The sequence below is a fragment of the Rana temporaria genome, chromosome 2 (genome assembly GCF_905171775.1).
Source record: "Rana temporaria chromosome 2, aRanTem1.1, whole genome shotgun sequence".
NCBI lineage: Eukaryota > Metazoa > Chordata > Amphibia > Anura > Ranidae > Rana > Rana temporaria.
Window position 1 is genome coordinate 102,133,988 of NC_053490.1, and position 23,829 is coordinate 102,157,816.

General features: G+C 45.1%; 1 protein-coding gene across 2 annotated transcripts in view; it reads left to right on the forward strand.

Moving 5' to 3' along the window:
* EIF4B (eukaryotic translation initiation factor 4B) overlaps positions 1–23,522 on the forward strand; it is a 60,575-nt gene extending 37,053 nt beyond the window's left edge. The window contains exons 10-15 of one of the 2 annotated variants that reach the window (XM_040340628.1): positions 9,301–9,389; positions 15,746–15,950; positions 18,260–18,315; positions 18,392–18,473; positions 20,969–21,026; positions 22,094–23,522. In XM_040340628.1, the coding sequence (XP_040196562.1) occupies positions 9,301–9,389; positions 15,746–15,950; positions 18,260–18,315; positions 18,392–18,473; positions 20,969–21,026; positions 22,094–22,168 (565 nt within the window). In that variant the 3' untranslated portion in view covers positions 22,169–23,522. The remainder of the gene's footprint in view (positions 1–9,300; positions 9,390–15,745; positions 15,951–18,259; positions 18,316–18,391; positions 18,474–20,968; positions 21,027–22,093) is intronic. The other variant, XM_040340629.1, reaches the window with a different exon arrangement.
* Positions 23,523–23,829: the final 307 nt, after the last annotated feature.

A 23,829-nucleotide genomic window follows, 5' to 3' on the forward strand; every position in this document is an offset into this window, starting at 1 on the left:
AATGGCAAATAAAAAATACAGCATATGCAATTGCTATACAAGCCATATTGTATAACTCATTGTCATGTTCAAGAAACCAGTTTGAGATTATTTGAGCTTTGTGACATGGTGCATCATCCTGCTGGAAGATGATGGGTACACTAGTCATAAGGACATTGTCAGCGACAATACTCAAGTAGGCCGTGGCATTTAAACGATGCTCAATTGGTACTAAGGGGCCCAAGTGTGACAAGAAAAATATCCCCACACCATTGTACCACCAGCCTGAAGCATTAATACAAGGCAGAATAGATTAATTTTTTGTTATCGCCAAATTCTGATCCTACCATCTGAATGTCGTAGCTGAAATCGAGACTCAACAGACCAGGCACCTTTTTCCAATCTTCCAAATTTGGTGAGCCTGTGTGAATTGGCACCCATTGTGGTCTTCTGCTGCTGTAGACCAGTGTTTCCCAACTCCAGTCCTCAAGGCACACCAACAGGTCATGTTTTCAGGCTTTCCATTATTTTGCACAGGTGATTTGATCAGTTTCACTGCCTTAGTAATTACCACAGCTGTTTCATCTGAGGGAAATTTTGAAAACATGACCTGTTGGTGTGCCTTGAGGACTGGAGTTGGGAAACACTGCTGTAGACCATCTGCTTCAAGGTTTGATGTGTCGTGCATTCAGAGATGATATTCTGCATACCTTGGTTGTAACAAGTGTTTTTTTTTTTTTTTTTTAATTACTGTTGCCTTTCTACACAACTGACGCTAACTAAATATTTTTTTGACCATTCGCTGTAAAACCTAGAGGTGTGTGTGTGTGTGTGTGTGTGTGTGTGTGTGTGTGTGTGTGTGTGTGTGTGTAAAAATCCCAGTAGATCAGCAGTTGAAATACTCAGACCAGCCCGTTTGTCACCAACAACCATGCCACATTCAAAGTCACTTCAATCCCCATTCTTCCCTGTTCTGTTATCAGCTAATCTCCAATGGACACTACAGGTACATCCATTTATCCGGAACCTTTCTGCCTTGAGACAAACTTCTTTCTTTGGTCTCATGGCCATTCGGGTCCAAAGAGAGCCCTCAGGTTCATGAATGCAATATGCATGACTTTGGCCTAATGGTAGCCTCCTTTCGAGGCAGTGCCATATGCCCATTTTTACTCCAGACCCCTTCTGCCTGTGTGGGAAAAATTTACTGTCTTGGACTGCCCATTGCATATTTGGTGTACAGAACGCCCCTTGAAATTAAATTTCCTGCTTTGGTGAGCCTTGAAAAAGTATTCATACCCCTTTGAAATTTTCCACATTGTCATGTTTCAACCAAAAACGTAAATGTGTAATAACATGCAAGACATTTTTGGCATCCATTGTAATAGAAATTTACGCTTTGGTGAATTGCGTCCTTGGGGTTAAATACTTCTAAAGAGATGCAGACATTGCAGCTTTCCCCATTAGAACACAGAGTTCTCTAGGCCAGCCATTTTCAACCAGGGGTGCCCAGGCACTCAGGGGTGCTTTGGCAAAATGCCCAAAAATTGTATATGAGCCAGAGGATGAATCAAGTAGTTTGGTAAAGTCACAGGTTTTTATTGTGCACCATTACAACCTTCTAGCCGCCACCTAACAACCAATGGCACAGCATCCTTGTTTCCCCTCTGCTGTCCCTCTTCAGCACTGGGGCCGAGTAACCGAATCTGAAGAAAAACATTGGAATACTAATCAGCACCAGTGTGCAAAGGTGTATTTGCTTTGGAAGAATAATTCCTCCCGAACACTGGGTGTCCTACATGTGTGGATGTTGCGATGCGTAAAACTATTTGTCTAGTTTTTCACATTTTAAAATGGAATGCCTCAAGTTTGTGTAGAATTACAGGGTGTCTTAGCTGAAAGTTTGAGACACACTGCTCTAGGTAATCATACTGAACCAGATCCTCCTATTCAGAATCGGTCTGCAGTCATGTGGGAAAAAAAACAAAACCTTTTCTCTTCCGTTCATGGACGGACACAGCAGCATTGACCTTAGGGTTATATACCTTTCCTTTCAGGAGAGGCTTGGGCAGAAAAAACAGCACTTCAAGTGTTAAAACACTTCTTTCAGTACAGCACCTCCCAGGGGGCGGGTCCCCCGGGTACATCCCACTCTCTGCACATGCAGCCTCAGTTTTTTTTCTGCCTAACGTTGGGAGAAGACAAGGCTCCTCGGGGCCCATGTGCTCTGGAGGTTTTTTTGGGCTATTTATTTATTTATTTATTTATTTATTTATTTATTTATTTATTTATTTTGGATCCTGGGATTCTACAATCAACTGCCGACTGGGTGACAGGCTGGATCTGCGATCCTTGTAGTCCCCCCATTTCGGCAGTCGAGCGGGTGGCAGCCTTTAGCTACGTGCTGGGCCGTCCATGACATGCCCCGTTGCTCTAGGGGTGGCCGGTGAGCTATATGCTACAGGGCACACATATGACCGGTCTCTGGCTTTGTCACAGTGTGCTGGGCCAACAGCCATGCCGTAAGCAGATGTTTGTTCTGTCTGAAATGCCTCCAGCCGGTGGTCGCAGGACGGTCCCCTTGCCTAGGCATGGTGGTTCGGCTGGTGCATTCCTGGGGAGGTCGACTGAGGGTCCGCCCTGCTTTCCTCTATCCCCCTTCCTCGTTTTCTGGGTGGCGGCCGTGAGGTGGGGGGTCCCTGGGGGCTCCGTTACTACCAGGGGGCTGCGCTGCTGTGGGGTGCTATTTTTCTGTTTGGTATGATGCTGGGGAGGGGGGGGGGGGCGGGCCTGGAGGGCCTGGTACTTTTGCTGTGTTTGTCACTGTATTTTTAAAACGCGTGTATGGCCGCCATTTTGCCGCTGACGCTCCTCTATTGACTCGGCGGCCATTTTCTTGTAGTCCGCATGCTGTTTTTCTGCGTGTCGGCGGCCATCTTGGAAAAGTTTTGGCCTCTAGTGACCAGAATAACGGCGCCAAATGCTCTCAGCACTCTTCCTGTGGGACGGCACAGCATGGGCAGCATTCTCGGCTCTCAGTAGCGCTACAGCCTGATGGGGTGGTGAGTCCTCTGGGGCGTCCCCTGCTCGCTGTTGCGGCCGGGAGGGTGACCTGTGGGTCCTGCCTTGCAGTGTAAGGGCGGCATATATGGTGGGTCAGCATGGCGTCCGAGCCGGAAGCTGATACCCCAAGCATGCCAGAGTTAACCCTTAGTGCCCCTGTTCCTGCGGCCTCAGTGGATGCTATGACTGCAGTCCTTGAGGCGTTTGTTGCCAGGATTGAAGCGGCGAGTGGCCAGAAGGGGGGTAAAAAGCGCCCCCTCCCTCTGCCTTCTTCTGGGGATGTCTCTGACATGGAATCAGGCCCCACTTCTGCGTCTGGCCCTGGTTCCGTCATGTCAGATGATGCAGGCTTAGCCCACACGGACAGTGAGGATGACTCTGCTTCAGGGTTAGCGCATGATAAGGCGTTTTGTTGGAGCTCTTATCACTGCGGTGCGGGATACTCAAACTTGAGGGTTTGGCGGAGGCATCAGACATGCCGGTCCCTTTTGGGTTCCGCAAGCCACCCCGCACCGCAAAAGTGTTTCCTTGTGTTCCATATCTGGACAAATTGTTGTACAAAGAATGGGATCGGCTGCAGAAAGTTTTTGCTGTTCCAAAATACTTTGCGGTCCGTTACCCACTTTTTTAGGAAATCCTCCTCAAACGGGTATCTGCTCCGTCAGTGGACCCCCCTGTGTCCAGACTGAACAAGGCTACCACGTTGCCTGTGGAAGGGGCTCCTGCTTTTAAGGACCCCGCAGATAGGAGAGCTGAGGCTGTGGCCCACTCCATGTTCAGTGGTGGGATCGGCGGTGAGACCGGTCTTGGCCGGGGCTCTAGTGTCGCAGACACTTACCGAACAAGCAAAGTCGCTGCTGCAGGCGCAGAATGCTTCTGAGCTCTGTGTGGACCTGGCCGACCAGTTGGTGCAGGGCCTCAAATTTGTCTGCGAGTCTGCTTTGGACACGCTTCCCCTACTTTCCAGGGCCTCCTCGGTGGTGTTAAGCCGCCTGGTGTGGCTGAAGTGTTGGTCTGCGGACCAGTCCTCTAAAAAGGCCTTGGTGGACTTGCCCTTTAAGGGTGAACAGCTTTTTGGGGCATCTCTGGATGACATCATAAAAGATGCCACAGGAGATAAGAGCACTCTGCTCCCACAGTTGGGTAAAGGTAAGGAGCCTCGCCGTAAGCAAGGGCCCTCCTTTACCGCCCCCAAGCGTTTTTTCCTTTCGCCCGGCGCATCAGGAAAACGTTTCCAGGGTGCCAAGGCGCCCGCTGAAGGGCATAAGCGCCCCTGGTACCGCAAGCCCAACAAGCCTGCTTCCGCATGAAGGTCTGCCCCCGCCCGTGTCTCGGGTGGTGGGCCGGCTTTGCGAATTCGAGGCTCGGTGGAGGTCTCTTCTTTCCGACCGATGGGTTTGCAAAGTAGTTTCCTCAGAGTACAAAATAGTTTCTCTCTTGTCCACCAAACAGATTTTTTCCTTCCAACTTTCAGCTTCCTCCGGGAACGTCGGGGGGGCCCTGTCAGGGGCTGTTCAATTGTTGCTGGTCAGGGGAGTGATTGTGCCGGTTCCCTCAGTGGAACGGTTTCAGGGGTTTTACTCCAATCTGTTTGTAGTACCCTAAAAAGGAAGGGGTCCGTCCGATCCTGGATCTCAAGGCCCTCAACTGTTTTGTCAAGGTGCAAAAGTTCAAGATGGAGTCTGTTCGCTCGGTAGTGGTGGCACTCCATCAGGGGTATTTCTGGCGTCCTTGGATATCGAGGACGCGTACCTGCATATCCCTGTGTGCGCAAATCACCAGAGATTTCTGCGGTCGGGGAGGACCACTTTCAATTTGTGGCCCTCCCTTTCGGCCTGGCCTCGGCACCACGGGTTTTCACCAAGGTGCTTGCTCCGATTCTGGCCCTGCTGAGGCAGCGCGGAATCGCTATTGTAGCTTCGCTTTTGCATGAGGGTCCTGGGTCTGATGGTGGCATTCTTCGAGGCGGTTCCGTATGCTCAATTCCACACTCGAGTGTTACAGAAAGAGATTCTGTCACGTTGGGACAAGCTCCCTTCGTCTCTGGATTACCAGATCCGGGTGAGCCGTCTGGTCCTCCCCTAGTGTGGTGGCTGACATCTCTGGTGCTTCGGACCGGGAAACAACGGATGCCAGCTTCTCCGGCTAGGGGGGTGTCTGGGGTGTCCAGTCCGAAAGGTACGTTCCGGCTATGTCGGCAGTGTACATTCCGGGGGTGCAGACTACCCAAGTCGCCAAATGCTAGACCAAGGAGAATGGTCGCTACACCCAGAAGTGTTTCGGAGTCTGTGCCAAAGATGGGGCACTCCGGACGTGGATCTTCTGGCGTCCCGTCTCAATCGGCAGGTGTCACGGTTTGTGGCCAGGTCAAGAGACCCGTGGGCGGATGCGTTGGTGGCATCCTGGGGTCACTATCGCCTAATCTACGCCTTTCCTCCCCTGAAGCTTCTTCCTCACCTGCTGCGCAGAGTGAAAGCCGAGGGGATACCAACAATCCTGATCGCCCCGGATTGGCCGCGCCGTCCCTGGTACGCGGACCTGGTGGCAGACGTCCCTTGGCGTCTACCCCTGAGAGAAGATCTTCTGTCGCAGGGTCCTATCTTTCACCCTGCTTTACAGTCGCTGGCTTTAACGGCATGGCTGTTGAGAGTCAGGTGCTGAAGGACTGAGTCCTGTCGGACTCTGTGATTTCTACCATGCTACGGGCACGGAAGTCTACCTCATGGAAGATGTACCATCGTACGTGGAAGGCCTACATCTCCATGTGTGAGGAGATGAATTGGCACCCCCGTACATACGTGATGTCCCGGATTCTGCTGTTCTTACACCGTGGAGTGGATCAGGCTCTCGTCTTAAGTACGATTAAGGGTCAGATTTCGGCCTTGGCTGTTTACTTTCAGCGACCCTTGGCGGCGCACTCTCTGGTGTGTACGTTTGTGCAGGGGGTTCGGCATGTGGCCCCTCCTGTGCGTCCTCCACTGCCTCCATTGGACTTGAATTTAGTTCTCCTCGGTGCTTCAAGAGTCTCCGTTTGAGGACATTTGGAAAATTCCTTTGACTCTGTCCCAGAAGGTGGTTTTTCTGGTGGCAATTAACTTCGGTAAGGCGAGTCTCTGAACTAGCGGCCTTGTCTTGCAAGGCCCCTTACTGGGTCATCCACAAGGATAAGGTGGTGCTGCGGCCGCAGCCGTCATTCCTTCCAAAGGTTGTTTTGGCTTTTCACATTAATGAGGACATTGTTCTTCCATCCTTATGTCCTCAGCCGAAGAACCCGAAGGAAGCCACGTTGCGTTCCTTGGATGTGGTTCGAGCCCTACGGGTGTACTTGTTTGCTACGGCTCCGTTTCGGAGGTCAGATTCACTGTTCGTGTCAGTGACTGGTTCTAAGAAGGGTCTGGCGGTCTCGTCGGCCACCATTTCTAGGTGGATCCGACAGGTCGTGCTTCAGGCATATGCCCTAAAGGGGCGGGCGCCCCCTTTCAGGTTACGGCGCATTCGACCAGGGCGATTGGTGCCTGTGATGCAATTTCCTATATGTCTCAGTCTAATTCTCCCTGCTTGCCCTGTGTGATTCTGTCCTCGGCTAACAGGTTATTGACGTGCTAATGTCCCCTCACTATTTCTAAAGGTTAATTGATCTATTGTGTTGTGTGAAGGAGATCTGTGTTTAAGTGGCTTGTGTTAATTATTCTGATTGCTCCAGTGTGGAAATTATCTCTCTATATGCGGGGTCGAGCGGTCTAGTTAATGTATTTAGTACAACTAGTAATCAGCGTCCTTGATGTCATTGTCTAAAGAAAATGTGTTTTCAGCATCGGCTCCGTCGTGTCTGCCTAATCATCTGTATGGAAGCCCCAGTGTGAGGGGGGCGGAGATTTGTCATTGTAACAGTTTTGGAAATTACATATAAGCTGTGTGATATAACATTAAAGTCTGTCTTGTTCTAGCAGTAAGCCTGGACTAATGTGTGGCTTAATGGGCGATCTCAGGAATATTCCTCCTAGTGGAATATTGGGTGATGTTCTTATGGAAGAAGGGAATCTTTGACGGGGATATCATACCGATACTGTCACAGTGCCTCTTGGGCTTTTCGTCATCAAGCGTCTGTTTTATAGGCGTATAAGACGACCCCCTATTTTGGCAGCATGATTTGGGTGTAGAAAGTAGTCTTGTACACCGGAAAATACGGTACCTCCACTCAACAGAGTCAAAGGCCTTTTCTGCGTCGAGGGAGGCCACCAGTGTCTGCCCCTCCGTGTCCGTTCTAGCTATATCTCCTGAGATTTGTCGGTGCCCCTGCCCGGCATTAATCCCGTCTGGTCGGGGTGCACCAATTTCGTAATGACCGTGTTTAATCTATCCGCCAGTCACATTTACACAGTAATCCGTGCATATTTATACCACTTTTCGCTGTATAAATGTGAATGGTCCCAAAATAGTGTCAAGTGTCGCAGATCGCAATCGCAGATTGCCGCCATTACTAGTAGAAAAAAATGCTATAAATCTGTCCCCTATTTTGTAGCCGCTATAACTTTGCGCAACCAATTAATATACGCATATTGCGTTTTTTTTTATTTTTTTTTTACCAAAAATATGTAGACTACGTATCGGCCAAAACTGAGAATTGTATTTTTATATATTTTTGAGGGATATTTATTATAGCAAAAAGTAAAAAAATATTGAGGTGATCAAATACCACTAAAAAAGCTCTATTTGTGGGGAAAATTATTTTTATTTGGGTACAGTGTCATATGACCGTACAATTGTCATTCAAAGTGTGACAGCGCTGAGAGCTCAAAATTGCTTGGGCCGGGAGGGGGTGAAAATGCCCAGTATTGAAGTGGTTAAGGAAACGGTGTCTTGTACAGATACTTGTATTCCTCCCTTTTTTCTGCACTGTTGAAGCTGCTTTAACCACTTACCCCCCGGACCATATTGCTGCCCAAAGACCAGAGTACTTTTTGCGATTCGGGACTGCGTCGCTTTAACAGACAATTGCGCGGTCGTGCGACGTGGCTCCCAAACAAAATTGGCGTCCTTTTTTTCCCACAAATAGAGCTTTCTTTTGGTGGTATTTGATCACCTGCGTTTTTTATTTTTTGCGCTATAAACAAAAATAGAGCGACAATTTTGAAAAAAATGAATATTTTTTACTTTTTGCTGTAATAAATATCCCCCAAAAATATATAAAAAAACATTTTTTTTCCTCAGTTTAGGCCGATACGTATTCTTCTACATATTTTTCGTAAAAAAAATCGCAATAAGCGTTTATTGATTGGTTTGCGCAAAAGTTATAGCGTTTACAAAATAGGGGGTATTTTTATGGCATTTTTATTATTTTTTTTACTAGTAATGGCGGCTATCAGCGATTTTTTTTTTCGGTATTGCGACATTATGGCGGACACTTCGGACATTTTTGACACATTTTTGGGACCATTGGCATTTTTATAGCGATCAGTGCTATAAAAATGCATTAGATTACTATAAAAATGCCACTGGCAGTGAAGGGGTTAACACTAGGGGGCGGGGAAGGGGTTAAGTATGCCTGGGTGTGTTCTTACTGTGGGGGGGGGGGGTGGCCTCACTAGGGGAAACACTGATTTTCTGTTCATACATTGTATGAACAGAAAATCAGCATTTCCCCTGCTGACAGGAACGAGAGCTGTGTGTTTACACACACAGCTCCCGTTCCCCGCTCTGTACCGAGCGATCGCGTGTGCCCGGCGGCGATCGCGCCCGCCGGGCACACGCACGGGAGTCGGGGGGGAGTGGCGGCTATACGATAGGACGTATAGCTACGGGCTCTCGCCCAGGAGAGCCGACCTGCCGCCGTATAATGACGGTGCGCGGTCGGCTAGTGGTTAATGCCTTGATATCACACACCCCCCCCCCCCCCCCCCCCCCCCGAAGACTCTTCAGGACCTCTAGTCAACCTCTGCGCTCTGTGGTTGCTCCTGGCAGCCTTGCAACACTGCAGGACACGCATACCACCTCTGTTTCATTTAGGTCAGTGCTTCACTCCCTGTCGTGTGTTTGTGTTTTTTTTTTTTTTTTTTTTCTTCTATGTTCTCTACCACTCCACCCACAATGATAAAATGGTGCACCATTAGTATTACAACCGTTTGTTGTTCCTAGGATAGACGCCACAGTTATTGCGTGCTAGAGTGCTTTGCTATGGTTGGAGCTTTTGGTCGCCCTAATGTTTTTGCTGTGCAGCGATTTTTAGTTGTGATTTTTTTAATTTTATTTATTAACCCGTAGGCATCCAAGCTGGCGAAGTGAAGAAAACCAAGAAAGGTCTAGGACTGGAAGTGAGTCGTCTCAAACAGGCACTGGTGGATCATCAAGGAGTGAGTGAAATGAGGAATCTTTCTCTTCTTTTTAAACTTGTATGAAGCAACTGAGAAACTCTTAAAATCCTGGACTCCTGTATGTTTTATGCCTATGCGCACACACTTATATTTGACTGCCCCCCCCCCCCCAACTCGCATAAAATATTTCTACTTGTGTATACAGCTTTATCATGTATGATAAACGGACATTCAGGAGCAGTTGGAAAAAAATGCATAACTGCTCCTTAACTCCTGTTTTAGCAGTACCGTATTTTTCGGACCATAAGGCGCACCGGGTTATAAGGCGCAATATCATTGATCGACTGCTAACGGGTTTATTTTCATACATAAAGCGCACCGAGTTATAAGGCGCATTAAATGAAACAAAACTCTGATAAGTCAAACTTTATTCAACTCTTTCACAATAACTCTCAACATTGTTCAGTTGTAACACATAAAATACAAAACCATACAATCCACTTCCGTACCATTGATTCATTAATGTTGAATTCTCTCGCAGCTGCTCTATTTCCATGTTGTACTGCGTGACTGATAGCGTTGAGTTTGAAATCCGCTTCGTAAGCATGTCTCCTAACAGGAGCCATTTTTGGGGCAGCGGGTATAGAAAATTAATGAATGAATGCACACACCTCCTGACTACGATGGCCGTAATGCTCAATCCAAACAGTGCAGCTTCGTAGCTTACCAAGGCCATGCTAAAACATGTTGACAGATTTTTGAGCGCCGTGTACCACATAAAATCGGTTCTAGGACAGAAAGCACAACCATACATTAGGTGCACCGCATTATAAGGCGCACTGTCGATGTTTGAGAAAATTAAAGGATTTTAAGTGCGCCGAAAAATCATCCGAAAAATACGGTACATGTACACAGGGTCGTTTACAGTAGTTTCTAGGCAGTTCAGTTTAGAGGCTTTCTGGAACACCAAAAAATGCGTCCAGAAGCTGAGTTTAAAGGCAGCGTTTCGTTTACCGCCATCTTTCATTTTAGCAAACAAATATTTTTTCCCAAATGCTTCTAGGCGCAAACGCGGCATGTAAACACAGCTAAATGGCGGTTTTTAGACGCCAGTTTCTAGCTGTCAAGTTAAATTGTTCAGGAGAGGTTGAAAAATGTCCCGTGTACATAAAGCCAACGGGTTATTCACTATTCTGTTAAGCATATTATTATTATTATTATTATACAGGATTTATATAGTGCCAACAGTTTGCGCAGCGCTTTACATCAGGGAAGACAGTACAGTCACAATACAATCAATACAGGAGGGATCAGAGGGCCCTGCTCGTTAGAGCTTACAATCTAGAAGGGAGGGTCAAGTGGAACAAAGGGTAGTTAGCTGTGAGGGATGATCAGATGGACTCAAATGAAAAAACAGTTATGTGTGGGAAGGGTAGGCTTCTCTGAAGAGAAGGGTTTTCAGGGATCCTCTAAAAGCTGATAGAGAAGGAGATAGATGGATAGATTGGGGTAAGGAGTTCCATAGGCATGGAGAGGCTCTAGAAAAGTCCTGGAGACGAGCATGTGAGCAGGTGATGAGAGAGCTAGAGAGTAGGAGGTCTTGAGAAGAACGAAGAGAACGTACAGGTTGGTATTTAGAAACTAGGTCAGTGATGTAGCTGGGGGCAGTGTTGTGGATGGCTTTGTAGGTAATTGTTAGTATTTTGAATTTAATTCGTTGGATGAGCGGAAGCCAGTGGAGGGATTGACAGAGAGGAGTAGCAGAGACAGAGCGGTTGGTAAGGTGGATTAGTCTGGCAGCAGCATTCATGATAGACTGAAGGGGGGATAGAGTATGCAGCGGTAAGCCAATGAGGAGGGAGTTGCAGTAATCGAGGCGAGAGATGACCAGGGAGTGAATTAAGAGTTTTGTGGTGTCATTGGTTAAAAATGGGCGTATTTTGGAGATGTTGCGAAGGTTGAGGCGGCAAGATTTGGACAGTGATTGAACGTGAGGCTTAAAGGAGAGTTCAGAGTCCAGGACTACTCCTAGGACCTTGACATGTGGGGATGGGCAGATAGTTGTACCATTAATTTTGACAGAGAGATCAGGGGAAGAGGCACGTGGGGGAGGAAAAATTATAAGTTCCGTTTTGGATAGGTTGAGTTTGAGGAAGTGGTGTGACATCCAAACTGATATATCCGATAGTAAATTAGTGATACGTGAGGAGAATGAAGAAGTGAGTTGAGGGGTAGAGAAATAGATTTGAGTGTCATCAGCGTAAAGATGGTATTGGAAGCCGTGGGAGGCTATCAGCTGACCCAGGGAGGAGGTGTAGATAGAAAATAGGAGAGGTCCAAGAACAGAACCTTGGGGGACCCCAACAGAGAATGGAAGAGGAGAGGAGGAAGTAGAGTTGTAAGCAACGCTGAAGGTGCGGTTGGATAAGTAGGTGGAGAACCAGCGAAGAGTACAGTCACGGAGACCAAAATTGTGGAGTTTTTTGAGGAGGAGTGGGTGGTCAACCGTATCGAAGGCGGCAGAGAGGTCCAGGAGTAGGAGCACAGAATAGTGTCCCTTAGTTTTGGCTGTTAGTATATCATTTGTTAGTTTTAGGAGAGCAGTTTCTGTGGAATGTTGAGGACGAAATCCAGACTGAAGGGGATCATGGAGGTTATTTTTAGCAAGGTGGACGCTCAGTCGGTTGTAGACTAGACGTTCAAGGAGTTTGGATAAAAAGGGGAGCAAGGAGATGGGGCGTAGGTTGTCAAGATTGGACGGGTCCAGTGAGGGCTTTTTAAGTATGGGGCTGACTAGTGCATGTTTCAAAGAGTTAGGGAAGATGCCAGAAGAGAGGGAGAGATTGAAGATGTGGGTTAGAGAGTGTAGAATCGAGCCAGAGGGCGAGCGTAGCATTTGCGAGGGAACAGGATCCAGAGCACAGGTGGTAAGATGGACGTTAGCAAGTAATTTAGCGACCTCGTCTATAGTGGTGGGGTTGAAAGAGGGAAGTAATGACTGTACCTGTAGGCATGAGGCGTGAGGCGTGGAGGGTATCTGAACAGTAGAGATCTCGTTGCGAATTGTATCAATCTTCCGCTTGAAGTGATTGGCGATCTCCTGGGCGGTGAGTGAGTTAGTGGGTGGAGGCAATGGAGGACGAAGGAGAGAGTTGAAGGTAGAGAAGAGTTGACGGGGACGGGATGATAAGTTTTTAATAAGGGTGATAAAATAGGTCTGCTTGGCAGTGAAGAGGCTAGAATTGTATATTTGGAGGGCAGATTTATACTGGGCGAAGTCTTCCTGGGACTTAGTCTTGCGCCACAGGCGCTCGAGAGCACGGCTATGTTTTTTCAGACTTCTAGTATCATTTGTTTGCCAGGGTTGAAGGGGACGGGGCCTTATTCTGCGTGTAGTGAGAGGGGCCAGTCTGTCCAGTGATGCTAGAAGTGAAGTGTTGTAGACAGAAGTGGCTAGGTCGGTGCAGGACAGGGGTGCAATTTTGTCATAGAGGTGGTCAGTCTCAGAGTATAGAAGAGAAGGGTTGATATGGTCCAGGTTTCTACGAGTAACTGTTAGGCATTTGGGGGGAGAGGATGTGGAGGAGAGTGAGAGAGTAAAATTAATAAGGTAGTGATCAGAGAGGGGGTAAGGATAATTGGAGAGGTTGCATAGAGTGCATAGGTGAGAAAAGACAAGGTCAAGAGTATTGCCTTCAGAGTGAGTAGGAGCATGTATCCATTGCTTCAGGTCAAAAGAGGAGGTTAGACTGAGAAGTTTGGAAGTTGCAGGAGTGTTAGCATTAGTAGGGATGTTGAAGTCGCCAAGAAGCATAGAGAAGGATCCTTTAGAATATGCATTCTAAACCTCTTTCGAGGGAATCCTGTACAAGAAATGAGTTGGGAAATAAAAAGCAATGCTAGTTTGAACAAAACCTTATTTAAATTCTGAAATTAAATCCTAACAATGGTGTGAAGACTGCAGTAGTGCAGCCATGTTTTAAGAGAAATCGGCCCTGAGAGAAACAGAGGCTGCTGTTCCTGAGCTCCCCTTCTGAAAATGCTACCCGACTGGTGGTTGAGCCTCTGGATTCGATACTTTGAATAAATGACATGGAACTATGATGCAGATTAGGCTTTATGGCACTTCTCTAACATTCCTTTTATTCCTATTCCTAGAAAGTGTGACATTTTTACAGCCAGCCAACTAGCATTAAAAAAAAAAAAAAAAAAAAGCCTTGTATGGACAAAATTACAGTTTCTTTTAAAGTGGATTATAAACGTGTAATTTTGAGTAATGCAAAGATTTTCCATGTATAAAGCGTACATTATACATGTATTTTTATGATTTTACAGTTGAGTTCAGTAAATCTGTCCCTTTACATATGTTAAAGGGGTTGTAAACCTTCCTGTTTTTATTTTTATTTTTTCACCTTAATGCATCCTATCCTACATCCGATACTATCCTACTACTCACGATGCACCTCTGCAGAGGCGCATTGCCGTCGGTATAGCCGTGGTTTCCCATTGCTTTCAGTTAGAAGGAGCGGTAAACACACCGGTTAACACCCCGCTCCTTCACTGCTCCAAATATGTGGCTAGCACGACTTTTGGAGCGGGTCCTGCTAGCGCACCGCTCCAGTGTGAAAGCCCTTGGGCTTTCACACTGGAGAAACAGCAGCCGCTGTTTCAGGTCGGTTTGCAGGTGCTATTTATAGTGCCTGCAAACCGCCCCAGTGTGATTTTATTAATTGATAGATAAACCCTTCTATTTCTGAAAGCATTTATTCAGTTTTTCTTTTCCACACCTGCCTAAAACATTTGTACAGCAGTGTGTATATAGACGTATAGCTTTCGGCACTATCCGTTTTTTCTTTTGGTGGTATTTGATCACCACTGGGGTTTTTTATTTTGTGCGCTACAAATAAAAAACACATTTTGAAAGGTTTTTTTTTTCTCAGTTTGTTACGAAACTTTTTAAACTTTTTCTCCTGCACTGGTGAGTCTGCACTGGTGAGGCAGTACTGATTGGCACTTATATGCAGCACTCATATCTGGCACTCGTAGGCGGCACTGGTGGTGAGCACTGATCAACAGGCACTGGCAGGCATCACTGATGGACATGGTGCCATCACGCATGGACACTGATGGGCATCTCTGGTGGCCATGTCATAGGCTTTTTGCCTTGATCAGAGATGCAGTGTCAGACTGACACACCACCAATTTGCGTGCCCCCTGCCTTATCCTGCTGGTCATCATATGATGCCCAGTCAGGATAACGGAACCACTTTCCAGCTGTCATTTTACTATATGGTGGGAGGTAGTTAATGCACATTGCAAGTAAATTTTATCAAAGGGAAAACACTGCAAGGAAGCATTTTAAAATACGTATTTTTCTGTGCTTTTACCGGCAATTATTTAAGTTGATGACAGGGTCTCTGAAATCTTTAAAACGGGAATATTAAAAAAAAAAAAAAAAAAAAAAATTAAGGGTAATTTAATAATTTTTAAGGATTAAGCTCATGGTTTAGGGGGTTTTCAGGTTCCTAGTTATTTGGAGGGTCTAGTGTTGGGCCTTCATGTACCTGACCAAATCACACTCTGCACACAATGAAAACATGCAGAAGCAGATGTTTCCTTTAGTAGAACCTGCATTTCTAGACTAGGATCAAAATTTATATTTGGCTAAAGTTTTATGCAAATGTCTATTTTTCCTGTAAACATTAGTGCCCTTAAAGTTTAAATGTGTGTTTTTTTTTTGTAGCAATTACCTGCTTTTGTGCATCAATATTGCACAGAAACATTGCTTTCTTCCTCTTCTGGCAGTCCCTGTAGGCTCCATCCTTGTTTGGGGCACCTCCTTTAGCAAGCAGGGCCTAAAGGTGGCACCCGTTATATCAGGTCCTGTGCCAAGCTGTTTAAATCCCTAGACACAGAGCGTCAGTAAGCCATGCCCCTGCTCCCACCTGCTCTGCTGCCGTCAGTTTGTTCTGTTAAAGCAGAAAGTGACACCGGAGCCAGAGGCGTCTCTGGTTCAATGGAATGGAGCCGGGCAAGTGTGTTTAATGGATGGGCAGTAGGACACTTAGCGGGACTGTTTTTTTTTTTTTTTTACCTTAACGCAGAGAATGCATTAAGGTAAAAAAAGTAATGTCATATGCTTAATTGTCTAAGCTTATGACAAGTTTAATTTTAGGGTTTGTTATTAGAATTCTTCTGTTGAGTTGTGCAAAGTTTTAAGGTCAATTTACTTATTAGATTTTATGATACTAAGAATTAAAGAGTGGCACTGAAAACTAACTTACTGTTGCATTGTTATTACTAACAATGTTATAGTTGCACATTGGTTTCGGCTCTTTTATCTCTTAGAGCGTGAAGTGATGCACTGTAACATATTTCTGGTTATTGCTCCACAGTCTCACGACGGAGAGAAAGTGAAAAATCTGTGGAGAATGAAGTGTTCGGAAAAGATGAGGAACCTCCTAGCTTGAAGTCCCCCAAATCGGATTCCCAGCTACCTTTCAAAGTTATGCCTGCCCCACCTCCTAAAGAGAATGCATGGGCAAAGCGTACTACAGCACCTGGCCCTTCTCGCTCCATCAGTTCAGAGTCCTCTCAAAGGTAAGCGCTCCCAAGTCACAACTGTGGTCAAATGTAATTCTGGGATCCCACTTCTCAATCCTGAAGCCTTGAACTGTACTGTTCAACCCCTTGAGTTTTTTAATTTTAATACATTCAAACATTCTCTGCATTGCTACCAAGACCTGCTCTCCGGCTCCCTTTTCACCTCCTCTCAAGCTAGCCGTCTGATTCCTCCTGTATTGTGCTAACAAAATACAAAAAAATATTTTGCTCGGATGTGAAAGCGTACACAGAGAAACGCCCACTAAACATCGGAATATCGGTTGTCGGAATCTATGTATACACATACAGTGAGAGCACATCCACAAACCTTGAGTGAAACCATCAGTGGAGTGCAAATCTTCTAAAAACGGTAAAGTCCAGGAATTGGTGAAAACATTCAACTATCTGAGTTTTGCTAATGCCGACCAAATATGCGGCCTTCGGCTTGACGGAGTTGTACCGAGGTGATGCGTGCGTCTGCCCACATCACCTCGGTACCGTTTTTTAGAGCGGATGGACGACTTTCTTGGGTTGTTATCCCAACGAGGACATCCTGCCACCTTTTGCGGCTCTCCCGTCCCACTGGGAGGCCCGGGCGATCAGCTGACACGTCCGCCGGCTAGCCGGAAACCTGACTGAAGCCGGCTTTGACAAGTTCTCAGACCTAGTAACTCAGAAGTGATGTCATGACATCACTTTTGGTTTACTGGAGCCTTAATGGTGCCAATGTTTTTAAAATAAAAGCATTCAAATAGCCAAGTTTGGCTGTTTTCAATGCTGTCAAGTGCAAAAAAGGGACTTGGGGTCCCCAGATCCCTCCATGAAGAGTACCTGTCACTGCCTATTGCTGTCACAAGGAATGTTTACATTCCTTGTGACGCAAATAAAAATGATCAGAATTTTATTTAGTTTTTTAAAGATGGTGTAAAAATAAAATGAGAGAGAAATAAATTTTAAGCGCCTCGTCTCTGTGCTCGTGAGCAGAAGCAATGCATACCTGAGTTGCACCCCAAATGTAAATGTGCTCAAACCACACATGAGGTATTGCCACGATTATTAGATTCTTAAACGCTAAACTGGTAACAGGTAGAAATCGCCTATGGAGATTTTTAAGTATCGTAGTTTGTTGCCATTCCATGAGTGTGCGCAGTTCCAAAGTATGTCATGTTGGGTATCTACTCGCCGTAACATCATCTTTCACATTATACAAAAAAATTGGGCCAAGTTTACGGTTTTGGCCAGTGCCAAAAGGTTAAAACAATAGACTGAGGTAAAAAAAAATACAGCGTGTACTGATGCCTCACTGCTGGCCTTCACCCTCTTCTCCTTCATGAGTGCGGATGCGGCCTGATATGACATGCTGATCCTTGGAATCGCTGAAACCGGAAGTTGGTGTCCTGCTATTGCCATTGATCAATGTCTTGCGGTCTGTTAATTGCATGCCTGGCTGATCTGTGGCGGGGATCTTTCATATTTGGTAAGAGGCCGACCTTATTTGTGGTGAAGGGCACAAGTGTCTTGGTCGTCTCTTCGATACTTTCAGAGTCGGATAGTTGAATGTTTTCACTTGTTCCTGGACTTTAGTGTTTTTTTTTTAAAGATTTGCATGTCTGTTTTCACTTGTTTGTGGACTTTTGTGTGGATGTGTGCTCAATTCACATGTATATATTATAAATGTACTGCCCTCATTATATAAATCCTGTATAATTCATATAATTTCCTAGTTCTAAAAACTTGGTAGAGATTTGAACAGCAGATAAAGGAGAAAAAAAATCTGCTTTAGCCTAGGTTCCCTTGTCAAATTGCATTCCAAATCAGTGGCTATTGCTAGCAATGGCACCGTCCGAATTTGTGCAAAGCCAACTTTACAGCGCCGCACCGATTCCCAAAAGTAGTTTCTGTACTACTTTTGGCGACTTCGGGGTGCGATTTCAATCGATATCTGTGAAGGAACCCACACAGATGTATCTGAAGTCGGACTGACATGCATGTATAAAATCGTGTGCGTTCAGAGGAACTCACACTATTTCTATCCCGCTGTCAGTGTGAACCTAGGCTTACTTTGGAAAGTGTAATGTGAGCACACAACTGGCAAATGGAAATAAGTCCTGATGGACCATGACTTCTAAAGAACCTTTGCTCTTTAACACCCTTGGTAGTTGCTAACATTCTAATGTATAATTTGAGCAATGTCTGAGGAATTTATGCATTTCATTCATACATTCTGCAAAAAAAAAAAAGACTGCCATGGAATTTAATGCCTTGGACAACTATGGTAATCTGTTTTTTTTTTTGTTCACTTCTAGTGGAGGGGAGAGACCTTATGATTCAGAAAGGCGGCAGCCTGTGAATGTGCAAGGAGGTAAGTTGCTTGTCAAAGGTAACCTGTGTGTTCATATGTTACATTTTCCCCAGAGCTTATTCATTCTTTTTTAAAGCAGATGAGAACACAGATGATTTGGACCATGTGTCGAAGTCTAGTGGACGTGGCATTGGAGATCGCAATCAAGTGTCTGATAGGTAAGCTGTGCGGGAGAGGAATTGCAAATAAACTTCCTGGGTCATTTTGGGGGGGGGGTTGGGCATGGTAGGAAGCGGCACATCAGTGGACTGTAAAGCGGGGTATGCACTGACTTTTTTTTTTCCCATCCCGACCACACAAGTGATGTGGGTGCAAGGATCCTCCCCCACTGCGTTTTTATTTTGACAGCGGGGGCTAACCCCCCAGAATACACGGATCAGCACTGAACAAATGCTGGTTGTCCAGCAGGACCTTTTTGATAGGAGCCGTTCCTTAGACTGACTTTTTTATTTTAGCAAATTGCTGCTGACCGGTCGAATTTTGATAGCTTACCCACTACCCCACCGCGCCATAGCGAAAATACTGCTACAGCGCGGTGGAGTTATTCCGGGACGACGTCCCTGGGACGTCCTCCCAGAATCCTTCACTCGCACGCCCCCTGGGGCGCGCTCCCGGAATCATCAGCTGATAGCGGCGGTTTACCACGTGATCGCTCCGTCAAATGACGGAGCGATCACTTGTAAACAAACCGGCGTCATGTCATGACGCCGGTTCCTCCCTCTCCTCTCTGTACCGATCGGTACAGTGTGAGAGGAGAGGGGGGAGAGCGGCAGCAGCAGCAGCTGCTGTGGGATGGATCTGTGACACATGCAGTCACAGATCCATCCCTCCCTCCCTGTGCAATACTCTGCAATTAACCCCTCATACTCTGCATTTAACCCCCCATACTCTGCATTTAACCCCCCATACTCTGCAATTAACCCCCCATACTCTGCAATTAACCCCCCATACTCTGCAATTAACCCCCCATACTCTGCAATTAACCCCCCCATACTCTGCAATTAACCCCCCCATACTCTGCAATAACCCCCCCATACTCTGCAATAACCCCCCCATACTCTGCAATAACCCCCCCATACTCTGCAATAACCCCCCCATACTCTGCAATAACCCCCCCCATACTCTGCAATAACCCCCCCCCATACTCTGCAATAACCCCCCCCCCCCCCATACTCTGCAATAACCCCCCCCCCCCATACTCTGCAATAACCCCCCCCATACTCTGCAATAACCCCCCCATACTCTGCAATAACCCCCCCATACTCTGCAATACCCCCCCCCCAATACTCTGCAATAACCCCCCCAATACTCTGCAATAACCCCCCCAATACTCTGCAATAACCCCCCCAATACTCTGCAATAACCCCCCAATACTCTGCAATAACCCCCCCAATACTCTGCAATAACCCCCCCAATACTCTGCAATAACCCCCCCAATACTCTGCAATAACCCCCCCAATACTCTGCAATAACCCCCCAATACTCTGCAATAACCCCCCAATACTCTGCAATAACCCCCCAATACTCTGCAATAACCCCCAATACTCTGCAATACCACCAATACTCTGCAATACCACCCAATACTCTACTCTGCAATACCACCCAATACTCTGCAATACCACCCAATACTCTGCAATACCACCCAATACTCTGCAATACCACCCAATACTCTGCAATACCACCCAATACTCTGCAATACCACCCAATACTCTGCAATACCACCCAATACTCTGCAATACCACCCAATACTCTGCAATACCACCCAATACTCTGCAATACCACCCAATACTCCGCAATACCTGCTAATATGACAGAAACGAGATTTTTTTTTTTTTTTTTTTTACAGAATTTTCAGTGTTTTTTCTTTTATAGCGCAAAAAATAAAAATCGCAGAGGTGATCAAATACCACCAAAAGAAAGCTCTATTTGTGGGAAAAAAAAGGACAATTGAGTAAAAGAGTAATTGTCATTCAAATTGTGAGAGCACCGAAAGCTGAAAATTGGTCTGGTGAGGAAGGGGGTTTAAGTGCCCAGTGGTCAAGAGGTTAAAGCATAAGAGATGAGGGCAGTGATTTGTGATAAGGCTGGTCTGATGGTTTATAGTTTGCAGTGCACTTGAATAAACTTGTTGCTTCTCAATGTACACTGTGTATGGGCTGCAAATCACACTACTTTTCAAGAAGGTGCTGCACCAAATCACATGGTACTGTTCAATCTGGTGTACTGCATTTGCGATCTGCATTTGGAGTGCTATTAACCTTGCATTGGCACTCACAGCAGATTGCAGAGGCAGTGCGGGAAACATGCACAAAACATGCCTTTCCCGCCCTGCTTTCTGGTGAGTCGGCTCTTAGTTTCTCATCTGTAATGAAGTCAAGTATTTTATCCTGCGCCTCATTAGGTAGTATAAATCGGTTTGTTTATAGCGCGGCAACAATGAAACAAATGTCTAAACAGTACTACAATTTCTGAAGATTTTTTAATATTCATAATTGAACCTTTGTTGTTTTTTTTTTGTTTGTTTGTTTGTTTGTTTGTTTTTTTGATTTTTAGATTTCATTTGTACCAGTTATATTTGTAACTGTACAAGTGTTTGCTTAAAGTTTGGATTTGGAGGCATTAAAATTTATATAACTTATTTTTTTATTTACAGGGACGATGAGGATTTAAATGTAGTGTCGGAGCCAATGAGTAAAGACGAGCAGGCAGCTGTAAGTGTTTTTTTTATTTTATTTTTTTCTGGTTTTATTTGCTGCATTTTGGGCTGCAGAATTTCAACGGTGGGTGCAACAGAGTTCCCCTATATCTAAACACTAATAGAAAAGTGAAAATCTAAATTAATAGAAAGTTACTGGTTGTTTTGGGTACTAAATCAGTAGTTTTGGCAAACTAGTGTTGCAGTTATACAGACACATTTTGTATTTTTGTTTGAAGCACTTCAGGGTCAATGTATTTTACTTTAAACCAGGGATATACAATTAGCAGGCCAACAGCTTTTGCAAAACTAAGTCCCATCATGCCTCTGCCTCTGTGTTTAATGCTTGTGACTGTCCGCGTCTTGCTATGCCTCATGGGACTTGTAGTTCTGCAACAGCTGGAGGTCTGCTAATTGCATATCCCTGCTTTAAACCATTGCGAACACAATACTGAGACATATGAGCACCTCCAAGTTTTAGTTGTGGCCTGTCCTCTATTGTAGAGATTTCAGCACACATCCTTTTCTTGAAACACCATCACTGGTGCAAGGAGTTGACTGGATTTCTTCCAATGGGTACACAGCCATGCATTTATTTTTTAGAATGTCAAATAGTTGGAGTCTGTCTGTTTTTTTTTTTTTATTACTGTGTGCAATTTTGCTTACTTAAATCTGAACTCCAGGTAGACCATTAAATGGTGCTGTGCATTAATTAAAACCATAAACTTGTGTTGATACAACTAAAGCAAGTACCCGAATTTGACTTTGCATCAGCCTTTTTTTATTCTAGTGTATAGTAATCTGTGAGGGAGCAGTACTTTGCTCTCACACACCCCCGGTACCGATGCTCTGACTAGCTCAATCGGACAGGAGGCTGCTTGTCACTGCATTGTGTGTGATACCCCCTGCTGTTAGGTTCATATGAAGTACGGACCTGGCTGCGAAAGGGTTAAACCATTCTTTAAACTGTTTTGCATATTCATTCTAGTCTTTCATTCCATTGTTCTCAGAACCTGTTTATGCCAATTTTTTTGAACCAGGCTAACATCCTTGCCTATTATATTTTTTCTCTGTTACGTGTAGAAATTCAGCCACGCAAGTAAATACGCAGCTTTGTCTGTGGATGGAGAAGAGGAGCCAGAAGAATACGCAGACTAACCTGGGGGAATACCAGTGTCTATTGGATTCCTTCCTTCCTTTCTCTCCTTTTAATCTCCCATATGCCCTATTCCATAAGAGCAAGAAAAGCAACACCCCTTCCGGCTCTGTCCCCTCAGAAATCTAAAAGCAGTCCAACTCTGACACCTTCAACAATGATCTTCAGTTAGAAAAACAATGAGCTGCTTGTTCTCTTGCATGCTGCAGCTTTTTACCGTGTGCGTGAAATAGGAGGGGGGCGTAAGTGCAGTGTGTGGTGAGGGAGCCCTTAATCGCAGTTCATGCTTTTTTTGGGAAAGGGAAGTTTAACAGGATTATCACACAGTATATTCAATGCTTCCCGAAAACCTCTGCTACATTGCACAAAGGTTATCATTTTTATGCCAGAGAATACATTAATTTCCAAGCAGCAATGTCTCATATATAAGACTTTTGGGTGGCTCCCAGAGCTCCTATTTTAAGGTTATTCCTCCAGCACATAGAGAACTTCATGGACTTGTTGTGCTGGACCTTAATGATTGCATTTTTAGCACATTATGATAATAAAATGAATTAATATGAAGCCCTGATTTGCAGCTTCAGTAGTGAAATTAAAGCCTTCGGATGCTTGGTTTGCACTCAGAATAGAACAGTTTGCCAGAAGCCTGTCATCCACAGTGGCAAAAAAAAAAATGTAAAAAAAGAAAAAAAAATCCGATTACTAGCTATATCCACAGACTCAAACCCATGTTACATAGGAGAATCCCCCCTCAAACTTGGTGTGGTGCTGTGGGTTTCCAGGAGGCTGCTGTAGCAATGAACTTTTGTTCGTAGGATGTTTTTCTTTTCTTTTTTTTTTTAAATAAAATATCTGGAAGAGGTGGTGTTTGAGTGGCATGTTGCATTCAGACACTGCCTTTCGCGCATCAGACACCCTGAATCAACATTAGTCCTCTTTCCTTCTACCCCACCTCAACCCCTTCATCTGGCCTTCCCTAATTTATAACTAATGTGCATTGGAGAGCTGGGTCCTCGTCTCTCAGGCCAGTTCTTGAAACCTTGGTTTAACATTTTACACTTCCCACTGAAGTGTAATCTGAGGAAAATATATAATAAAAACTTGTAATGATTTGTAATTGGCTTTCTGGGAGATGTTTTATTATCATGTAAAGTACCTGACCAACCCTCAATTTTTTTTTTCTGTTTATCGCTCTGCCCCTCCCTCAAATAAACTAATCTTTAAAGTATTATGTCTGTTTAAATGTTTGTCTGTCTTTTTGTGTAAAAGATTTCATCTTCACACTGTGGAATAATTGTGTGGTTTTGAGGACCCCTAAATATAATGGGAGACATTTATTAAAAGCTGTGCTTCGTTCATTGTGGTCTTCTTTTTTTTTTTTTTTTTTTCTTTAATAGTATGCTATTATATAGAAACGTTGGCACAGTTCTGCAATGTATTTTTAAAACCTTTTCATAACTTGTGAAAACTGCATTTGTGGGGCAGAAATATTCTGTTTGAACCTGAAGTAGTAGATTATCCCGCTTTGATTAATAGTTTTTCCTTATTGTTGGTAAATTACAAAAAGTTCAGAAGTAAATCTAACGGAGTTATACTGCTGTCTTCGTGAGAAATTGGACAAAAAAGCCATTAGCCAATCGGGTAACCCTTCTCACACTTCATG